Source organism: Physeter macrocephalus, chromosome 6 (assembly GCF_002837175.3).
Source record: "Physeter macrocephalus isolate SW-GA chromosome 6, ASM283717v5, whole genome shotgun sequence".
Classification (NCBI taxonomy): domain Eukaryota; kingdom Metazoa; phylum Chordata; class Mammalia; order Artiodactyla; family Physeteridae; genus Physeter; species Physeter macrocephalus.
The window spans coordinates 69,304,183-69,327,292 of NC_041219.1; the positions used below are offsets into that span (position 1 = coordinate 69,304,183).

The window sequence follows — 23,110 nt, forward strand, 5'->3', positions numbered from 1 at the left end:
AAGACTGCATTTAACTTTGGATAATGGATTAATAAGGGAATTATTATAGTAGTATAAGTCACGGAACTCCAAAGAATGTAGTACAAAATGTCATAAAGGATATATTGGAAGGCAATCATAAGAACGAATCAATAAACCTTGGGGAAAAGTCCAGACATCCAGCTATTTAATTAGAGAGGTAATAAAACTTATTGATATAGTTGCTCCACTTGATGGAAACTTCCCTAGGGCCTATATATAGAACTAATAAAGTGCATGACTGTGGCAGATGTGAAACAAAATTGTCAAAGCATGATCAGGTACTGTCTTGTCAACTTGTGTTAATTTACATCTATTGATCAGTCGTGGTTGATCCTCAATGGTATTACAAGTGAAAGAATAATCATCCTTTTTAACTAAGCAAACAAAAAGAGTAATTTATTATATAATACCAAAGCAATATATTTTCACGGTAAACACAACACAGAAAGTGAAGAGTTATAGGCACATGGTGAAATTAATCAGTGGATCAATCAACTATACTTATTAGGGCCTGCTGTGGTCCAGGCATTTGTATTATATGCCAAGGGTACAAAGACAAACAAGACTTGGTCCCTCAAGTATCCGTTTACTTAGAAGGGTCTTCTCTTCTCTAGTCTAGAGCTAAGTTGACTTTTCTATTGATCGTGAGGAGTAGCAGAAAAGTAGAGGATGCACAATCCTTTAAGAGAAGTATTTTTTCTCTCTCAACAATATTGATAATCTATTTTCATATAAAGATTTATGTATTTACTGCTCTTAACAAGTATCAAGGAATTAAAATTGATAAAATCGATTTGGTTAATTAAATGTAACATTTGTGAATGTGAAACTTGATTAGGTAAAGGCTGGTCTTCTTCTATAGATATGTACTTATTTAGTAAAATATTATTTCAAGATGAGTCATTTCTATATTCAATAGATCATACATATAACACAATAAATGATTAAACAATTTAAAAAATCATCCGTGACTTTTCAATTTAGTTTTGTAAACAATTAAACACGCAAGTGACTAAAAGTTATGAGGAAACCAGTGACCACTTAGGTGTAAAAATGGTAAACGTGACTTTCTGTTTAGTGTAATTAGATATGCTTCTGCTGACGTTGCCTGGATAGCAGTAGAATTGACAAATATTGTGAGGGATTACGTCAGTGGATAGATCCCAGTTTCTCTGTGAGACTGAGGTATACCTTGGTAACAAGCATCATGTAAATTCAGCCTTACAAAGTATTTGAATGCCAGAAATACTTTGAGGAGATGGGTGGAATGTTTAGAAAATATTTTCAAGATCAAATCTATAGTTACTGATTCTGTTCTGTTTAGCTTTTAGGAAACAATAAGAGGATTTTTCTCCCAATGAAGTTTTATATATACAACAAAAGGTGACAATTTGAGCTAAATAACATAGAACATTTTTGTCCATCCTCGTGAAACTTATTTTAGGTAAACATCAGGCAAGCATCAATACACAATACAATAAATTGAACACAAGAACTATAGGGAGGGAGGGAGCATATATTCTCTTTTTTCGTCAAAATCATAATTCTTCATAATCTTACAATGCCCATGGATCCTCACATGAAAATCAATGATATTTATACAAACAGGTACAGAATTGCAGTAGAAAGCTTTGGCTGCTAGCATGACAGTGAAGGTAACTTTTAATATTTTTTGAATCTATTAATTTACATTTAAGCAAGCATGACACTAATATGTCATAAATTTTAATGCACTGTGAACATGCACATTAAAATTAGAATAACATTTTTGATACACTTTTTACATGTACATTAAAATTAGAGCAGGAGCAAATGTGTACATGTGTGACACCACTGGGCATAAATGTCTAAAAGAAGTACACTCTTCCACCTAGAAATAGATACTTGTTTTACATATATATGTACACCTACAGATGTATATGTATGTATGTATGTATACATATATCCTGTGAAAATCAGGCCACTTGCCTATGCTCCCTAATCTTGAATAATGTGGAATTTTAGGACTTGAGGATCATAACCACATCTAATGATTAAATAAACCATAAAAAGCTGTAGCTGACCTGCCACTGAAAGGTTGAGCCTAATTACTCTTTGAACTTCAGTCTGGAAAGGGCACAATATGCCTGATATCTTAAGAACTCTCCTCTTACTAGACAGGGAAAAATGGAACCTTGGGTATAATTTGTCAAATTTTCAAACTCTTTTCATGATCTCTCTAGCGAAGGTTTTGGCTTTACAGCATTATTATAAATGTGATGACTTCTTGGTGACAGGAAACAATTTAGATGAAAAAAAGAGACTGCTAAAAGAAACATCAGTATCACTAATGTTAATGAATACAGAAAATATTCTCAGACCCCAGATAATGAATTTGAGTGTTTCACTTTCTAACTGAGTAGGAAAGCCGTCTACCTTTTATTTTCTTCCAATAACATCTGGAGACACCAACAAAAAGGAAAATATATTCTTATAAATCAGAGTGCAATAATACTGAACACTCATTGTAACTTCTATGCCTGAGAGATATTTACCAGACTTAAACATAGCAGTTGATTTACCACTTAAAGTAGCTTATATGTTTTAATACAACCTGTTATTCTTAAAGGTGATGTGGCTTAATCTTTAGAAAAAAGCATCAGTACTAAACATATTAAGCAGTAATAGCTTGGAAAGCAAAACAAAACAAAAAACCAGGAAGAATAAATGTCAACATAGAAAACACAATATTCACTGGTAAAGTGATATTGTTACTAACTACAAAATTCTACAACATAACAAGTAAGCTTCACAAAAGCATGTAAAAGTTTAAGATGCCACTTTCCAAAGGCCAAGCTTATGATCCTTTAAGTAGGTTATGACAGCATTATTTTAAATACACGTATGGTTTTAAGACATTCCTTCACATGTCTGCACGAACAAAAGAAGCAAATACTCCATCTTCCTGGGCCAAGAGGCTTTCTGGAGTGTCATATTCTAAAATATTTCCTCGCTTCATCACAATAACTAGGTCTGCCGTCAGAATAGTGTGAACCCGATGCTGTGAGTGAAAAAAGAATAAATGTATTCGTTATAAATTTCAGGACACCAGCCAAAGCAATGGGAAATGCATATTTCACTGATTATTCAAGGACATTTCTTTATCTTGGGAAGCCAGGAGGTGCAAGAAGCACAGCCCCTCTTTTTCTTTCTTATTTAAAGTATGATTGATTTACATACTTTTAAACACCGGCCAGTATGGTCTTATATAGGCTGTATTAAATTGGGTGTAGCTAATATAGTAGTTTCATCATTTTCATGGAAATGTGAGTAGGCTAACAAATGTTTGTCAAGTAATTAAATGATAAGAAGAGTCATCGTGAACCAGTTGGGTTATAGTTTAATCTAGACTAAAATTATCTCTTGAGTAGAGTCAATAATTCTGTGGGCTAACACACAATTTGAAGAACTCTGGAAGGTGGTTCAATTCTAGGAAGACCATGTGGGGAAGTCCATTCTGGCATGCAGTGTTAAAATGAATTATCCAGGACTTTAGGTAGGCATGCTGTCTCTTTGCCTTTAGAGATCACTGCCACTCATTCATTCTCTCTTCCCACATGGTACCATCTGGAGAGAAGCTTTGGTGTTAGTAATTCATCATTATAAAAGCTACCACCTACTGAGCATATATTATACATTAGGTACTCCACACACATTCTTGTTAATCATCAGAACATTTCTCGAATGTGGGTGTTATCTCTCTCCACTTTATAGGGGAGAACATTGGGGTTCATAGAGATAAAGCAAAAGCGTATCACACAGATAATAAGTAGCAGAACCAGCAACCACACCAGACTTATTAACTTCAAAGTGTGAGCTCTTTCCACTCTGCCATCAGACCATTTTGTTGGGAGGATCTGGTACTTAGAGGATTGTTCACCTGTCATTCTTAGCATCATGGTTAAGAATGCAGGCTCTGGGGCTTCCCTGGTGGCGCAGTGGTTGAGAGTCTGCCTGCCGATGCAGGGGACACGGGTTCGTGCCCCGGTCCGGGAAGATCCCACATGCCGCGTTGCGGCTGGGCCCGTGAGCCATGGCCGCTGAGCCTGCGCGTCCGGAGTCTGTGCTCCGCAACGGGAGAGGCCACAACAGTGAGAGGCCCGCGTACCACCAAAAAAAAAAAAAAAAAAAAAGAAGAATGCAGGCTCTGAAGTTAGAATGGACTCATGTTTTGGTTGTGCAATCTCGAGCAACAAACAACTTTTGTATACTTCACCTTTCACATCAGTGAAATCATGGTCGTCATAGTACCTGCCTTGGAGAACGGTGGTGAGGATCAAATGAGATAATCCATGTAAAAAAAAATTCAGGACTTTGTCTGATACATATGAGCAAATAATAAATGTCAGCTACTATAATTTTTTTATCGTCAGGATTTACAAGGGAAAAGTCTTTGCAGTGGACCTTTTCACTACTCTTGCTAAGATAAGTGCTGTCCAATAGAAATATAATGTGTCATAAATGTAGGGCACATGTAATTTTAAATCTCTTAGGAGTCACATTTTACAAGCACAAATAAACAGGTGGAATTTATTTTAGTAATGTATGTTGCCAATATACCCCAAATGTTATTTCAACATGTAACCAATATAAAAGTTATTAATAAGATCTTTTACTTTCTTTTATTAGTATTAAGTCTTTGAAATCCAGTATGTATTTCACACTTACAACACCTCTCAATAGGAACAGCCACATTTCAAGTGCTCAATAGCCACATGTGGCCAGGGCCCACCATATTGGACCTGGACTGAACAGGTCAAAACATCAGCATGAAGATGGGACTGCCAAACTTAGAAATATCATTTGTTTAGCTGATACATAGTCTTCCAAAGTGTCTTCTCCTAACAACCCAAAGTCCAATCTAAAGCCATCCCCAGAAGCAAAGGCTTATCACTTGCCCTGGGCCATGCAGATGGGGTAGTCTCAATGCTCATGCTTTCAGAAAAGCAAGCAATCCCGGCTGGCACTCACAACTAGAGGGGAAAAGCAACATGAATATGGAATGTGATAAAGATGACAGCTTAGAACATTCACCACTATTTTCAACATCCACAGACAAACCTACATCATTCACTAAATACAGGTAATGAATGGTATATATTTAGGAATTATCACACTTTGAAGGATAATGTTTATCTATCTTTGAGAATGGACCAGAGCCACTTGCAGCCCCATGCATTTAGAAAAAAAATAAACATAATGAGCTATTTAATAGCTGCTATGCATTTCCTTCAAAAAAATTAGTTCTTCAATAACCATATCATAGATATTAAAAAAACCTTCTAAATCCATAAACAGAATATTATAAACATTGTCTTGATATTCTAAAATAATGTTTACTTTTAAAAATATTGAAAAACTTGGCCTATAGAAATAAATATATCAAGTGTTTATTCTATTACTCCAAAGTATTTTTCAGTTGATGAAGTGTGGTATCAATTGTCATAGCAATGATGAAATTTTCAAAATGCTCCAGAGAAATTAATTTCATCACGAGTGAAGAATAGATCACCTTCCTTAAAAAAATGCCATACACTATTTTGGGGTATGAGCGCTGCTTTTTAGAAGCCTGAGAAAGTTATCTTTAAAGTTGTTCCACAATTTTCAGTGGCAGTTACCAAAAGTAACAGAACAACTTTTATCAGGGAAGGAAAAATAGTTACTCTTAATAGAGCTGAGGATTGTTGTACAAGGGGTCTACCACAAATTGGTGGAGTTCTCCTTCCTATAAGCCTGGTAAAAGGAGTTGATCCCACAGTAATCTGTTCTCCTCCACAGCTTTCTGTGTGTCCAGGGGAGAGAACTCTAGGTATCCTGGTGGCCACCTCCACACTGGTGGTCTTGAAATGAAGAATGGGTAAAAGATATACAAGTACCCAGAAAAGTATCAGTGAATGTAGGAGAACAGAAATCAGGTAAGAGAACATAATTTTTTGATGAAAAAATACAAATTATGCTCAAGTATCTTTCAGGTGTTGACCAATGGGACCACCCAACAATACCATGCTTCATGCAGAGTAAAGAAAACTAGCTCTTTGAGTAAGCAAAGGTCTGTTTTTCCCCTTTTAACCTGCCTTTTTCAGGGGAGCAGGAAGGTCTTCCTCCCCATCTCTTCAGTGAGAAAATTCTGGAAAATATTATAGAAACATTTTTCAAGTTAGCCAATTCTCTCACTCATTAAGTCATTCACACTTTAGTGTGAATGAGTTAATCAAGTGATTCCAGGGCAGAAAGAATCACAGAGTTCACTGGGAAAGTGAGAGAAAGTGGATTTCTTTTTACTTAGGCCCAGTTTACAGAAGGTGGGCCCTGATGGGGAATCATTTCCAGCCACCTTGAAAAAGCTGCACTTCAAAGGGTACCCTTTCTCCCATGTATCATTCACAAAACTGGAAGCACAAGCAAGCACTCCATACATAACTCCTATGACTCAACTGTTAAACTTAAGTAATTATTAAGTTAAACAATGCATTCTCAGGACAGGTATGGAACATCACGTGTACAGTACTTTAAGGACGCTTACAGAACATCCTCAAGGAAGAGAGAAATTGTTCCTTAAGATAGAGGTAAATCTGGGTCCAGGTTTTCCGACTCTCTCTCGTGCATGTATACATTTGAAAACATATTCAAGTGCCTCATTTGTATTGAGCACGGGAGGTCGCTAAGATAACTACCAGAGAATGGGCTACTTGGCAGAGTAGCTCAGGATGTCTACTTGTTGGTCATCACCAAAGTGGAAAAGAGGCCATTCTTGAGAGCGAGCAAGTTTGGAACAGTATCACACTCCACTAATATACCCTCAGATAAGACTAAAACAATGCCTGCATCCAAGATTGAAGAGACACGGTGCTGGAGAGAAAAGAAAAATGGAAAGAAGAGAAAAGAATCAGCAAGAGGGAAAATGTCTAAGCAATTCATTTAACAAGTAGTTCTGTTAAATTTAAGCCTAAATGTCAGTAAGAATCCATCCATCTGCAAAGAGGAAGAGACAAAACCATGGCCTCTTTGAAGTAAGCTATAATGGGCGTTACAAAGATTTAAGCAGTTTTTCAATTTGATTGTCTGCTCTTGCGGACAAAGCCCCTGGCAAGGCAGAACAGCTGTCTCATTGTCTTTCTGCAAACAGCTAAGTAAATAGGAACATAGAAATTAAGTACAAATAGTAGCAGACAAGGGAGTCAAACCAATGAATTTTGCTTCTGAAACTGATCATCAGACAATTCGATTATTAAAAGAAAGAATAATAATCCCATATGAACTGCCATCTGTATCTGGTGAAAAAGTACAGGCCATGGCTGCTGGAATCCCCAGACTGAGACTGTTCTTTCATTGTAAACTAGCAGAGGAAGGTAGAGCAGACAGCTTGGAAAAAACAGTGTAAAGGCTTTCAAAGCATAGCTGTTCTTTTTTTTTTTTTTTTTTTTTTGTACAGATACAGAAATATTAGCAGAGAAATACATGATTCAACATATTTTAATTGCTCAAAAATAAAGAATATTGAACCTTGGAAGAAAAACCAAAGAGCAGTAAATCAACTCTGTCGCCCATACTTACAGCTATTGTAACAACGGTGCGGTCTGCAAAAGCTGTCATTACCACTTTCTGCAAAATGTTTTCCTGCCAAAAAATAAATAGAGTCTGAATTTTCTCTGGACTACTTTCTCTTGCCATAATATTGATATTGTGTCCCCAAGAACAATGCTTCAACATGCCCAATGTCTTCTGAGAACTCTCACTGCTAAGCCTTCTGCAGAAGGGCTAACAGGGGGCAATGCCCAGCAGCAAGTTCCGGCTGGCTTCTGTAGCGTCTTCAAAATGAAAATAAAACTCAGTTTATCAACTAGGAATGACTGATAGATTTATTGCCAGGAAACTGAATGAGGAAAATGAAACCAAATGGGTGTGGAAATGCTCACTTGAGTTATGCCATAAAAAGGATGTATTCAAAACTAATAAAACCCTAAAATAGTGTTAAGTTTTGTGTCAGAAAAGGAAAAAATAAAGTACATGCTAAAAATTTGGATTTTGACCTATAAAAGTACATTCCAGGCAGGAACTATTTTTATTCCCACCACAAACCATTGTTTTCATTATATTTTAAAAGATGTCCTGGGTAAAGATTCTACCTCTCTCCTAGAAAAAAAGCTCGATTACCTAAGTCTTAAAGTGAAGGAGCTATTTCTTCCAATCACATGGTTTATTGCCAATTAATTCATTCTTATTCTCCCTCTTTCTCTCTCTCTCATCTTTACTGAGGCAGTACTATCCTTACAATAAGCCACGATATTGTAAGAACTTAGTAATTAATACTAATTTTGATGTAGTTATGTTTACTTAGTGAAATGGCTTCATTAGAAACTACTTCATTGCTTTAAATTATCTTAACTCCGAGAAGGATATATAAACTTTGAATAAGTACTTTAACTGATTAGTCTTACTTAACACAAATAAATGATGTCAAATTAGCATCTCCATATGTATGGCTCTTAATAATCTTGAAACTGTTTCACCTTTTTGGGTAGTTTTATTCAATCTAAAGTGTACAATAAGAAAAGAAATAAGATTTTTATTTTTGTCCTCTCTGATACCAAACTTTTAATATCAAGTTAACTTTTATAAGAACAACATTAATTGATAGCAGTTCAATGTGATATTTTCCCCACTCAATCACAGCCTTCCAGACAGATCCTTCTTGGACATATTTGACACTTTTTTTAAATTTAATTTTTATTTTATATTGGAGCATAGTTTATAATGTTGTATTAGTTTCAGGTGTACAGCTAAGTGATTCAGTTATACATATACATATATCCATTCTTTTTCAGATTCTTTTCCCATATAGGTTATTACAGAATATTGAATAGAGTTCCCTGTGCTATACAGTAGGTCCTTGTTGATTATCTATTTTATATACAGTAGTGTGTATATGTTAATCCCAAACTCCTAATTTATCCCTCCCCCTATTTGACACTTTTAAATGATTTCTTTCAAAAGGCAAAGTTTCTGCCTCATTACCATGAATACATTGAGAAGGCCATTATTAATTCTAGCCAACATTAATTATAATGAATCCATTTTCAAATTGCATTAGAAAATGATTGGTTTTGATTATCAATAGATTCTATTAAATAGGGATTTGCATACTTCATCTTAGAACTTCCATGACACAACACTTGAATACTTGAATACAGTACAGTACTCTCATCAACTGAGCCCTGTAATTTTACTGTTTTGAGGATTTATCAAAAAGTGATGGCACTGAAAAAAATAGATATATGTGTATGTATAACTGAATCACTTTAATGTACACCTGAAACTAACACACATTGTAAATCAACTATACTTCAATAAAAAGAGGTAGAATGGAGAAAAATAAAGTAAAATAAAATAAAACTAGAAAAAAAAGTGATGACAACTTTATATGATGTTTATTGACAATAGGAGGTCCTTTCAAAGAAGAGTCAAGTCTCCTTTATTGAAATTCTGTTGTGCCGTATCATTGGTTGATCAAGGATGTGGCTGAGAAGATACTCAAAACGATAGTACTGAGCATTCAGAATCCAATCTGGAAAAATAAATTGTAATTTTCACATGCATTTCTTCACCTCATCAATTTAAAGAAGCTTAGATAATGCACTCACTGTGGCCATGTCGATGGAAGCTGTCGCTTCGTCCATGATGAGAATACTGCTCTTGCGGACAAAGGCCCTGGCAAGGCAGAACAGCTGTCTCTGTCCAACGCTAAAATTCTCCCCACCTTCAGTGACAACTGCATCTGAATCAAAAAAAGAAGCAAGGACTTCATTAAAGAAATGATACTAACATTTTCCTTGGGCAAAGTAGTGGAAAACACATTATGTCCTACAAGAACATGCTGCATATCACTTTGTACTGGTGCAAGGATTTCATCTGGAAAAGCAAAGAGGAACCTTAACTCGGGAAAATGAAGATGGTCCTGGGTCACCCTGTGTTTGAAAACAGGTGGTAAATTCCCTCCTTAGAGTAGGATATAAAATACTGTTAAATATTTTAAAGACTGGAAGACCTTGGAGATTATTTAATTATTTAATATAATTTTCCAAGGCCCAGAGAGATGATGTGGCTTGTCCAAGATCACCTAGTTAACTGGTAGTAGAGCTTGACAAGAAACAGAATATTCTCAACTCCAATACCTGTTCTCCTTCCATTATATCATCCCCCCTGGACTTTAAGCTCCTAGTGGGTAAGGACTGGGTTTGTTTTTGTTTATCAATGTATCCTCAGTACTTACCACTTGGCATCTGACATAGTAGCTGAATGAAACTTTATTGCATGGATAAATGAGTTATGTCCTCATTATAGTTTCTTTTTTTTTTTTTTGGTTTCAACCACATTTTATAAAGTATTTTATTTATTAATAAAAAGGAAGCGGGGCATGATTAATGTTCTTCACTAAAGTTGGCATGAACCAGATCATTATCAAACCACTGATGTAATCTTTATTAAGACAATGAGCATAAACAATATTCAATTACATAGTGTAAATGCAATTCCCTGTTGCTTACACTGTACCATAACCCCCAAATACTATGCCCATGATTCAAAACAGGTACATGCAGGTCTCACGTTAGTGAAGAGAACTATAAAGATGTAATTGTCTGCCTTTCCAATTATTAATGGGGGGAGGGCGAAGTCTCTAAATACCAAGGAAAAAAGGTCTGTAAGCATTATCGCAAGAAGACTTTTCAATTTTTCAAGTACATTTGCTGGGCTTTCCAAAGCAGACATCAAAAATTATTATGGGAAAGTTCACCCAGACCTCTGCAATTACTCCCACGGTGACACAGGCAAAGTCAGTAAAACTATCCTTAAAGACACGCTGCCCCAATTTCGTTTGTGGGACGCCTTTTCCTTGGGACTAAATTATAATCATAAAAGGTATTGTTTTTGAGTCCCCTTTCCCAAATAAACTAACAAATAAACATCATTTTATTTTGTGGGTTAATTAAAAAAAACAAAACACTAGATGCCAAACAACACAATCAACTTGGCAACTACATATTATGTATTAAAATTAGAATATCAACAAACTATTATCTTTCCGATGCTTTCTTAAATGTGTTCAGGTTTTAAGGAAACGGAAGTCCAAAACTACAGATGTTTGCTTTTATGAATAAAGACTATATCGTGAACTCTCTCTTGTTTCATTAATCATGTTGTTCTTTTGTTATTCACATTGCTCTTTTGTTTTTATCATCGGTTATTTGCCAGAAATTCTACTACATCTGGGACTGAATTTAACTCAGGGATCGTTTGAGTATATGTTTCATATCTTACACAAGTACCCAAACTGATCTTGCAGCTAGGTAATAGCAAATAATGTCTTCCAAAAAATTATGTTATGTAAGTAAAAGGAATATGCCCTCCTGGCAGCAAAGAAAATAGCTGCTTCTGTGGAGAAAATACCTGCTTCTAAATGGCACCAAGTACTCTTTGGACCTAACAGCCTTTTCAGTCCTCTTATCTACCTACTGAGGGTTAAGCGATCATGTAAATCATGTGAGCAGGATGACCACAAGGAAACATTCTAATTAAAGTGATCTATGTCCATCAATGGTGGAAAGACTAAAGAGATAAATGTATTAATTGGAATATTTTGGCCTGCTCGCATAGAACAGAAGGTTATAAGGTTTCATCCTCTTGCACCCCTGCAAAAACACTAGATTTTGAAGTGTCCTAATGACCTTTAGGAGATTATTTTAAATATAAGGACATTTAACACTAGAATTATGTGATTCCAGCAAAAAATGTAGATATGTAGAATTCATTGCATATGTAAAAAATAAATGTATCATTTAGAAAATATACCTAGACCTCCTGGTAGGGATTTGACCATATTCTTCAATTGAGCAATTTCTAGAGCTTCCCAAAGTCTGTCATCCGTGCATTTGCACTCCGGATCTAAATTAAATCTGTAGGAAAAAAATCAGTTAATTAGTGAATAAATTTTTAAAATGATTTTTTTTTTTTTTTTTTTTTTTTTTTTTTTGTGGTACGCGGGCCTCTCACTGTTGTGGCCTCTCCCGTTGGGGAGTACAGGCTGCCTGTTGTGGCCTCTCCCGTTGAGGAGTACAGGCTCCGGACGCGCAGGCTCAGCGGCCATGGCTTACGGGCCCAGCAGCTCCACGGCATGTGGGATCTTCCCGGACCGGGGCACGAACCCGCGTCCCCTGCATTGGCAGGCGGACTCTCAACCACTGCGCCACCAGGGAAGCCCTAAAAATGATTTTTAATGTACGTTTGCTTACTGCTGTTCTTTCCTTAAAATGTAAATCCTATTTGTTTTGGTTACTGCTGTATGCCCAGGATCTACAACAGTGCTTAGGATAGAACAGGCATTCAATTCATGCTTGATGGGTGAATGAATAACCTGAATGTTATGGGCAATGGTTTTTGATGATATAATTAGTAAGTTTAAATCCATGATAAGATTTGATAAAATTCATTAAATTGGATACATCTACTTTCATATTATGTTTAATATAACTTGAATAGTGTCTAGCAAATTATTCCTACAGAACTGACATTAAATACATAAATCTATATGGGAACATGCAATGCTATTTCAGATGAGCTATGTTGCACCAACCACAATAACAATATTCATAATAAATCTATTCAGAGATATAGATTTACTATAATATTGCTAAATAATCTGATACTCCCAGAACTTTTAATTAAAGTAATTTTACAATTGAATATGGAGCAATTTTACATACATTTTCTCTTCAAGACAAGGAATATTTAGTAAAAGGTGGAAAATACTTTGCAGTTAAGTAGATAGAGGAGGGGAGCAAGAGAGAACAGAGGGTGGATGGAATGAGAGCCATGATCTGGTGGATGATGACACGGTAGACTTTGGAGTTGGACAAACTTTATTTGGATGGCAGTGTTACCACTTACTAAGTATATGAACTTGGCCAAGCTACAGCTTCTCCGAAGTTCAAAATACTCATCTGTAAAATGGGGACAATAATATGAACACTAGAGCAGTGCTCTGAGGATTTGATGAGATGATATATCAATATTTAAAGGACCTAGCAAAGAGTAGATACCTCCATTCTTTTTTTTTTTTTTTTCATGAGAAACCACAAACCAGGCATGGAGAAGGCTGTAGCAGCTTCTTCAGAGCAATTTCGGCAGAAAGAGAAGTTGTGGGTGATGGGAGGGAATCAAGGTATTAACCAAACTCAATATCTGCTGAGGCCAGACCAGACACACAAGAGATAGGCAGGGTGTCTGTAGGGTGGACACCTCAGAAATGTCTGCCAAGAATCACTGTCCCCAAGTACAGAGGAAAAAGTGATGTTTGTAGGGTCGGATAGAAGAGATGAACTTCTGGAGGCACAAAGGATGGGCTTCTATAGGTTAATTTAGCCACTATAGGTGCCCCAATCCAAACTGTGGGACAGAACATTTGACCTCATCATCTTGGTGACAAACTTTCACACCTACCTGAAAAGCAATTCTGAGTAAAACCCTCCTATGAGCCAAAGGGTAAGTCCTGAGGCACATGAGTTTCTGCTGAATACGTCACCTACCGAATAGAACCGCTGAATAGTATTGGATCCTGCAGAATGATTGAAAGTCTAGAACGTAGAGTGTGCAGTGGCAGTTTTGAAATGTCTATCCCATCAATGACAATCTTTCCTGTTAAAGAAAAACAAAAATGGCGGCATGTAGTAAAATCATGAGTAAAGTAATATTTGTTTACAAATTGGAAATACTTTCCTAGTTCAGAACTGAAATTCAGAAGAGGAAGCTTTCCATTTAAGTATTAAAAACATCATGATATGTCTCTATGAAAAATATACATTTCGGTGATATTTGCTCTTATGTATTTTCTCCTAAAGGGATTTCCACTTTTTATGCAGTTTATGTGGTTCATACAAACCAAAAGTACTTTTTTCCCTCAGTGGTCCTCTTCCTTCCAATATTCCTTTATCCTATTCTTGGCTTTACTTTCCTTCATAGGACATTCTATATACATTTACTGATCTTTTTTATTGTCTCTCTCCCCCAACTAGAATACAAGATCATTGAATATGGGCATTTTTGTCTGTCTTATTCACTCGTTTATTGACTGAACAGTACAGTGCATTACAAGTAAGAAAGTAAATTCTATGACATAGGTATCACATTTTAGTGAATTTTTCCACACCGTACATAGACTTGCACAATCTTGATGTCCTTGCCTTTCCCTGATAGATTTATTTTATCATATTGCTTTGTGCAAAGACAATATTGCTGTATGAGATGAGAATGCCCAGAGAGGAATGGCAACTGGAGTCTCTTTTCCAGCTGCATTTAGACCCAAAAGCAGGCAAGATGTTAGCTTAAATTTTCTTTCAAGAATAATATATTATCTATTAACATCTCAATCGCCTAACAGTATTAAAAAGACAGTCATCGTAGTCCTCATGGGGCCTGAAATGATGTTTCTGGACTCATGAGAATATGGCTAATCTAATATGTTTCATCATAACCACAGTTTTTTAATGAAAAGTTTCAATCAATTGTCTTTGGATCATGTAATTGGCTTATAATGCAAATCCCACAGAAAATCCTTAAAGTATCTATGTCTTATTACCAGCCATGGAAAGAGCAAGCTGCTCACCTAGAGGCAGATACTTACCCTGTCACTGAATCTAAACCCCAAAGAACCTGCAATGACCACAGTTCAACTTTGTTGTTCATAAACTGACCTCTTTATCTCACAGAGCTGTTGTGATTAAATTAAATAATATAAACTGTCAAAGACGATAAAAATGTGAGGTACTATCACCATTATCACAATCGTTACAGATAATAATAGTTAAATATTTCTTGAGCTGATGGATCTCCTTTCATTCAAGATGGCGTATGTGTTGGCCTATTTATAGGCCACTTGATAGACTAAATAATGACATATTTTTTTCTAAAGCAAAGATTAGATTACTTCCATGTTCAATATTATTAATAATTTTGTGGATGAATAAATATTTTTGTATATTGTCAACATGTGCTTGGCACCTTACAGCAATGGTTGCCTCCTAACAAAATGTTCAACATCATTAAACCATGTTATTAAGAAGATGATGGTAAGAGTCATGCACCAAAATTAAAATGCAGATTACTTATCTTCTTTTTATTCCTTTGATGGAAAGATATATATATATATTTAGTTTGCAGGAAGTGAGACAGTCTTTTTCTCTCTTCCTTCCTCTTGAAATGCCACCTCCATCTGTTGCTATTCAAAATGGATGGCCTTGTTTTCATTTTACCAATTTAATAGAATGGTCTAATAATAATATCTAGAGCTGAGTTTAGGGCTAATAATTTTATTTCCCCAATTCTATGTTTTTTTTTTACTCCTAGACTGTTTATCTGGGATACCTGTCTCAGATCATGGGTTTCAGGACACAGAGTACTTATAAATATTTACTTTTTATTTCTGCATGATTAGGTAAGTCGATGTTGCATTTTTTTAAGGAAGAGCATCACACAGCTAATGAAAAAGTTGAGTTAGTAACTCACCATCAAATATATCAACCATTCTGAAGAAAGCCAGAGATAACGATGACTTTCCACTGCCAGTGCGACCACATATGCCCACCTAAGAAATCAACTGTCACTCAGAGAGAAGAGGACTCAGACAAAAGATAGAAAATAGGCAGAAGTATTTTTACCTTAGGTAAGACACCATGATGAAACTGCAACTCTATGTAAACAGTTACATTGAAATAATCATTTTCTTCTCAGATCTCCCTTAGGAATTATCATTATTAAGCTAAAAACAGGGGTCTTCAACAAATCTTCAATGATTCCACTCTAACTCTTTTGATTTCTATGTGGGTGTGTTGTTTTACCTTTGTGGCTTCATTTTTGCATTTAGAATATTGTTGACCTAGCAAACAAGTGTTCCACTTTATCTTAGAAGTGATGATTTTATAACAAAATGTAAAATGAGTCCATTTTTCTGCACACTTGCTCTTTTTACAATAACTAAAATAAATCATTTTGGGACTAGAGCTAGTACAAACACAAAGGTTCTCAAGGGGATATCTGGAATGGTCATGAGCCAAAAGCTAGAAATTTTGAAAAACATGCCTATTGTTCACTTTCTTGATCTTCATGGGAGATGAATGAATGGCAATACAACTTAGAGAATGTGTACTTTATCTGGATCCACTCTCTCCCTTTTCTCTTTTGTGCAAATGATCTGACCTATAAAGTGTAGGGAATATAATGGGAGCCCAGTGAGGCTGCGGTTGGCTGGGATGTCTAAAGAGCTCAGGTGGTAATGGAGTGGTTCAATCTGAGGGTTTGTATGAAATAAATCAAATGGCAGTGAATTCCATACCTTTTGCCCAGGTTTGATGTAAGCCTTGACGTGTTTAAGAACAGGCTTCAGGTTATTTTCATATCTGACACACAGATCATGAATCTTGATCTCCCCTTCCTGAGGCCAGTGTTCTGGAACTTGAGAAGGATCTGGGGGGTGGAGATGGGGTAAGGGAAGAGAGAGAGAGACAGAGACAGAGACAGAGACAGAGACAGAGAGGTAGAAAGAAACACACACATACTTATATACATTTATACATACACACATAAGTTTTTTCTAAATTGAAAGTAGTACTGAACCAAGTTCTGAGTTTTTAAATTAAAATTTCATTTAGAGTAAAAGCCTCTTGATTAAGAACTTTAAAAATAGCTTTTGTGTGTCTGTTTTGGAGCATTAATGGGCATCATGTCTCCCAGCATTCCATCACTCAATTCTATTCATGGTTCTATTCATGGTGGTTCATCTGTGAATGGATTCATTAGTTCACTCAGTTGGTCATCAAATATTTGAGTGCTTCAAATGTGAAAGGTGTTGTGCAGGATGCTGGGAACATGGAGATGGAAGACATGCCTCAAGGTGCTCATTGTGCCCGGGGGATGCATGCAAGTGAGTTAGCCCCTACAGGACTGCATGGAGAGTCACGTGATGGAGGCCAATCCGAGGTGTTCTGGGAGCAGAGATGGTGGTAACCCAAGAGTTCCAGGAGGGTTTCAAGTGGAGATGGTGCCTGAGATGAATCTTAAAGGATAAGAAGTAGGGAAATTTGTTTCAAATATATAGAGGGAGAAGAACAAAGATATAAAGAAAGCATAGCATGTTGGTATGGCCCGAGTAAAAGGTGTATAGGTGGATGATGAGAAATGAGAGTACGTAGGTGGGTAAGGGTTGACTAATAAAGGGTCTAGCAGACTGAGCTAAGTTATCTGGGTTTTGTCCTTGAAGACATGGAGAGCTATTGAAGGATTTAAGCAAAAGAGTGCATTTGAAGCATGAGATTTACATTTAAGGAAGATTAGTCTGTCCTCAGTATTGAATTTTCTGCCAGTTTTATTCTAGCAAGGCTAAGAATCTCAGTAAGTATTTTAAGATCCAAGTTTCTTGCCATCTAAGTTAATACAGTCTGGAGAAAGAGAATAGAATAGTTCATAATTTAGATTGGTAATTAATATAATAAAGTTCAAATATATCATTCTCTTTAAGTATTACTAAATAATATCAATTTGGACTCTGGTTGTATCCAAGACTTTTCAGGTCTAAATAATCACATCTTTTTCAGGTTCAGGTGTACCATATCAAGCAAAGTCAAGATGAGAGGGGATTCTCTGGCTCTTGAAGTGGAAAACAAAAGCAAAAATGACAGTGTGCCTGACACACAACTAATCTTTTTTAAAAAATAACTATTTAAGTGAAACAAAATGATATTCAGAACAATACCCATGGTGCCTTCATAGTTCTCAGACTCCATAGTCAAGAAACTGTTCACTTTCTTCACTGCCCCCATCTGGACCTCCACATCGGCCAAGTTCCTCACAACCCAATTCAAATAATTGGTTATCTGTGTCAGGTGACAAAAACAATGAACACATATAAAATGAAGTCACGATTTTTGTAAGCACTGGATATTAGGGGATAGGATGACTTGGGACAGTTCATATAGGTACAATTCATAAATGCTGCAGGGTATCAGAGACCAGAGAGGATGTCATGGGATAAAGTTGGCAAAGAAAGTGTCTGCTCTTCTTCAAGGGTCCTCAAATGTCACTGTTCTGTGAACTGTCCTGACTTCCCTGCACAGTGGATAGTTGTATGGACCTCTGTTTCCATTTACCTCATTTATAGTCATATTCATGTTAGTGTCCCTAAATGTGTGGTGAGCAACTCAGAACAAGAATTCCAAACAGCCTTGGGAGAACTCTGACCATAGGGTTTGAGGACTTTCTAAAAATTGGTTCGCAATATCAGAAAGGAAACCATGCCATCCTAAAATGCTGGGTTTGGGCCCAAATCTACTATTATCTGCAGGCTGTCATCTTGTTATGAATTTCTAACTCCTCTCTAACATCCACGAATAAGAGTTGATAATAACCACATGTTATCAACCACAGGAAGTACCTCCAGCACTGCACAAAAAGAGAGAGATTTTCATCCATACGTACCGTAAGTGCATACAGAAGACCTAAGCCCACCAATCCAGAATTGGAAGACCCACTAATGGATGCAATTGATGCAGTGAGAACAATGCAAGCTCCCAGATAATCCTAAAAAGGAGTGAGAAAAAAATATTAAAAGATTTTCCCCAAGTTCTTAAACCAAAGATCTCAATCAACCCAGGTGATCACTAAGAGAATAAACGCTACTCCTTGTGTATCCTGTTAAGTTTCAGAAGAATGTTACAGAAGGTAGGGAAGAATAACAACTCACACTATTAGGACTGGAAGGGAAACGATGCAAGGCTCTGATTATATTCATGCAGATATGCTTTCAGAGACGTTAAACACCTGGCCAGAAATTAAGCTGCAATTTTTGGTACGACCAGGATCAGACACAGGGTTTTCTTTCTTTCTTTTTCTTATCTACTGCATTGTGTTGCCAGACAAGCAATTATTTTTGAACTTAACTTTCTACCTTAAATTTCATGTGTGCTTATACCAGGGTTGGGATTAGCTCTCTTGTATGATAAGTCAAGGCCTTTGCAGAAGTTTGCTTCTAGTTAGCTTATTGGGATTTGTATCTGAACTATTGTCGACTATATGGTCTCAGAGTCTGGGATATTAAATCTATAGATTACATGGAAATAGGAATAAGTGTAATTTTTCTTCCTAAATTAGAAATATGGGCATGTCTTAGAGTATCTGAATTGTCTAGGACTCAGTGATAAACTCTTCCGAGAAATTTAAAAAATTCATTAAGGCCAGCCTTAAACTCAAAGGAGAGATAAGGGACATCTGTCCATTTTCTAACACACTATTTCTTCCCCATTTCCCAGCATTCTTAGGCACTATTATGTCTTATCTTTTGAAAAAGAAATCTTTAAAACTTGTCATGCTGATGTGTCACACATGCCAGAAGCAGAGAGAAGTTCAGGCATGAACACTTTCTAGAATTATCTCAAGTCTCATCTCACTGGTGATGACCTTCTCTAGAAAGATAACCTCTGCTACCTCAAAAAAATAACTAGTAACTAGGTGATAAGACCATAATGACAGTAATAGAGTGTTTAACATGCTGAAGTCAAGAATGCAGTTTCTCGGGGCTTCTCTGGTGGCGCAGTGGTTGAGAATCCACCTGCCTTGGCAGGCTCAAACATGGGTTTGAGCCCTGGTCCGGGAAGATCTCACTTGCTGCTGAGCAACTAAGCCCATGCACCACAGCTGCTGAGCCTGCGCTCTAGAGCCCGTGACACAACTACTGAGCCCGTGAGACACAACTACTGAGCCCGCATGCCACAGCTACTGAAGTCCGCGTGCCTAGAGCCCGTGCTCTGCAAAGGGAGAAGCCACCACAATAAGCCCGCACACCGCAACGAAGAGTAGACCCGCTCGACGCAAGAGAGCCAGCATGCAGCAACTAAGACCCAATGCAGCCAAAAATAAATAAATAAAACAAAATAAAACTATAAAACTTCTAAAAAAAAAAAAAATATATATATATATATAAAAAGAATGCAGTTTCTCAAATCAGCTCGCATGTGCGCATCCTTGCCTCTTTTTAAATAGCACCAAAGATCAAATTGTTGGGGAGCAATCAGTGATCCCAGCCTTGGAATCAGAGATCTGTGTTCAAATGATGCTTTTGTCAATTACCAGCTAGTAAGGTTAGATGAGTCATTTAAACCCCTTTGAGACTCAGTTTCTTCTTCGGAAAATAGAAATGATACCTAACCTACAGGGATTTTGAAAGGAATAAAAATGATTAAATATCAGTTAGATTTACCCCCCTCCATGTAACAGGATGTCTTTTTCTCCCCCTGGATGATTTTCAAAGGTTTGAAGCAAGCTTAAAAGTTTGTGTGCATCATAAAACATCAAAGGTTAAAACAGGCACTAAAATTTAATTCTGTAATGACTCCCATTATCTTTACAAAAAATAAAGAAAGGAATCATGAGAGTTAATCCCTTGAGGGAGTAAATTCCATAGAGGTAGTAAATACTCCTTTGATCGCTTCTTCTCATGTATCCATTTGTTACAACCTGTCACATCCCAATCAGACAGTTCTTCCTTTTCCCCCTTTATTTGAAGCAACAACTACATGAATGCAGAATCTAACCAGCCTGGGCTGCTCTTTTATATTTTATAAATGCCAACGTGTTCCCAAAATACTTCCAAAATATTTACAGCAATATGAATTTTTCCTTCCCACTCTCTTGTGAAAGGTAATACTTTTAATGTTATGTTACAAATTTATTTCCATATTATCTTTTTTAAAGAGACTCATAAAGCATTTGTGTGATAAGTTTCAGAAAGTAAGTTAGCACCAGGAGATATTTCCAGCAAGATGCTCCCAGCTTGATATAAAGAAATATGCCAGTCGGCATCTGAGAAATTTCTGTGGGCAACATACACTTTAAGGGTTTGAAGCAGGGTATGTTTTAACAAATTTCTGTTCTCTGCTTCCTCTCAGCTGACCTCATTGGAAAGAAGAGCCTCATTCATTCATCCATCTATCCATTCATTCATTCATATATTCTTTTAAAAGTATATATAACTTCCCTGTTTAGAATTATCAATGCCTTCCTATTGCACTTATAATAAATTCAGACTCCGATGAATTACAAAGCCTTATATGATGTAAAGTCTGGATTCTAGACCCTGCCTCCTGCGACCTTATTTGAGATTCCTTTCCTGCTCCTTCACCCTGCTCCAACTATGTTGGTCTTCCTGTCCTTGGTGAGATAAGCTGGGACCTGGGACCTAGGACCCTTTATTGCAGTGCTTGCACCTGAACAAATGAATCCCCCAAGCAAGAGAGTACAAAGAAACTATAAGGGACTAAAAATAACTGCACGCATGCGCAGCTCGGGTGATTATAATACGATACAAAAAGGCCACAAACCAACTGCCATTTCTGAGGTGCCGGGAGCAAAACCAGGATACTGCGCATGATCCCTGCGCACAGCACCACCGAGGGGGTGGGCAGACCACGTAAGCCACGCCTCCTCCCCAGCCCACTGATCCTCCCTCACCCTCATCCCATTTAAGGAATCAGCTTGTCACTTCCTCGGGAAGTGACCAAGCACACCTGTTAACTTATTTTCACTCCCTTGTGCTGTAGCACGAGTCCCAGTAAAACCTTGCCTAAATTTCTCCTCCGGCTTCTTATCAATTTCTATTAATTAAAGATTCCAAGGACCTGGGTCAGTAACATTGGGAACATACCAACTTTGTTTCTGCCACTGACTCTGCCTGAAATGCTTCCCAGAGGTCTCAGACACCAGGCTACTGCTCATCATTTAGGAGTCAATTCTTAAATACACCTCTTTGGAGAGACCTTCCCTTCCTGATCGCACTCCCAGCCCTGGAGCTGTTCTCTATCCCATTGTCTTGCTTTGCTTTCCTCCTCACACTTCAGAGCTATCTGAAATGATCTTATTTGCTTATTTGTTCTCAGGTTCATAGTCCATTTACTCTCACTAGAATCTTAAGTCCATGAAAAAAGAGTCTGTCTAAATTTTCCAGCAACAGGAATACAGTAATGCTAAGTACATTGTAAAGGTCCAATGGTTCCTTATGGAATTCATGACTGGATACATTGACCCCCTTCATAAAACATTCACTGAGTTCTTCTATGAGCCAAATATCTTCTAAATCCAGGCTTCTGACTTTTTTTTCTAAAGGACTCCTATGAGTCATTTAAGTCTCCACTAATCCCTTTTCCAGACTTAAGAGCTGAACACGTACATATATTACAAGGATGCATATTTGACAAGGTGGGAAGCCCAACACGAAGTTTTATGATTTTTTATCCCCCGCTTAGAACTGTGATATGACTATCTTAGAAAGCTGTGCTATGTGTAAGCGTTAGGAGTTCTTTGCCTTTCTAAAGTGAAAAACACTCTTAAGAACTTCATCATTCAGTTCCCGATAATTATTAATTGTTTTGCTATTTCAATTGTACAGGAAAAACTTATAAAATGCTGTGTTCTGTGTTACAAAGAGCAATCTGAATAGGACTGGAATAGAACAAGGCCACAACTGACATACCGAAACAACAGATTAATCAGAGTCTCAATAAATGGAAATTAGACAGTAGGCCTAATATAAATATTATAAAGGAAATGGAAAACATTACACACTCAATCTCTCTTCCTCCCACTTCATTCCATGTTAAGTTAATTTATTATGGATCTTTATATTCTACATTGGGCCCTGGATTCCATCATTGTATAGAACTCAATGTTAGATTCAATCAGATAATACTTTAAACTATTTTCTATTGAATTGAAATGGTAATTCTGATAATAGGTGGGTTAGCCTCATCCTGGCAATGAAACCAGCAAAAGAAGTGAAAACAAATGAAGAGAGAAAAGGGAGGGAAGAGATCAATAAGTTAAAGTCAGTGTATATTTTCTGTGTCTCTCTCATTGAGCTGATGTTTTCAAAACTACTTGTAAGGTTTTCAATATGATCATTAGACATTATTTTAATTCTTAGTCCAGTAAATAAAATATGCCAACATTTATATGTAAA

The 23,110-nt window shown here is 36.7% G+C and overlaps 1 protein-coding gene across 10 annotated transcripts in view; it reads right to left on the minus strand.

Annotated features, from left to right (window-relative positions):
• Window positions 1-415: 415 nt before the first annotated feature.
• The window catches only part of ABCC9 (ATP binding cassette subfamily C member 9), a 149,187-nt gene continuing 126,492 nt past the window's right edge, over window positions 416-23,110 (minus strand). For 5 of the 10 annotated variants that reach the window (XM_028491078.2, XM_055085503.1, XM_028491079.2 and 2 more), the window contains 9 exons: window positions 18,580-18,681; window positions 17,858-17,978; window positions 16,442-16,572; window positions 15,616-15,694; window positions 13,641-13,749; window positions 11,908-12,011; window positions 9,702-9,835; window positions 7,615-7,677; window positions 6,252-6,909 (listed from right to left, as the gene is read on the minus strand). In XM_028491078.2, coding sequence (XP_028346879.1) covers window positions 6,772-6,909; window positions 7,615-7,677; window positions 9,702-9,835; window positions 11,908-12,011; window positions 13,641-13,749; window positions 15,616-15,694; window positions 16,442-16,572; window positions 17,858-17,978; window positions 18,580-18,681 — 981 coding nt within the window. In that variant the 3' untranslated portion in view covers window positions 6,252-6,771. The other 5 variants (XM_028491076.2, XM_028491081.2, XM_028491082.2 and 2 more) reach the window with 5 other exon arrangements.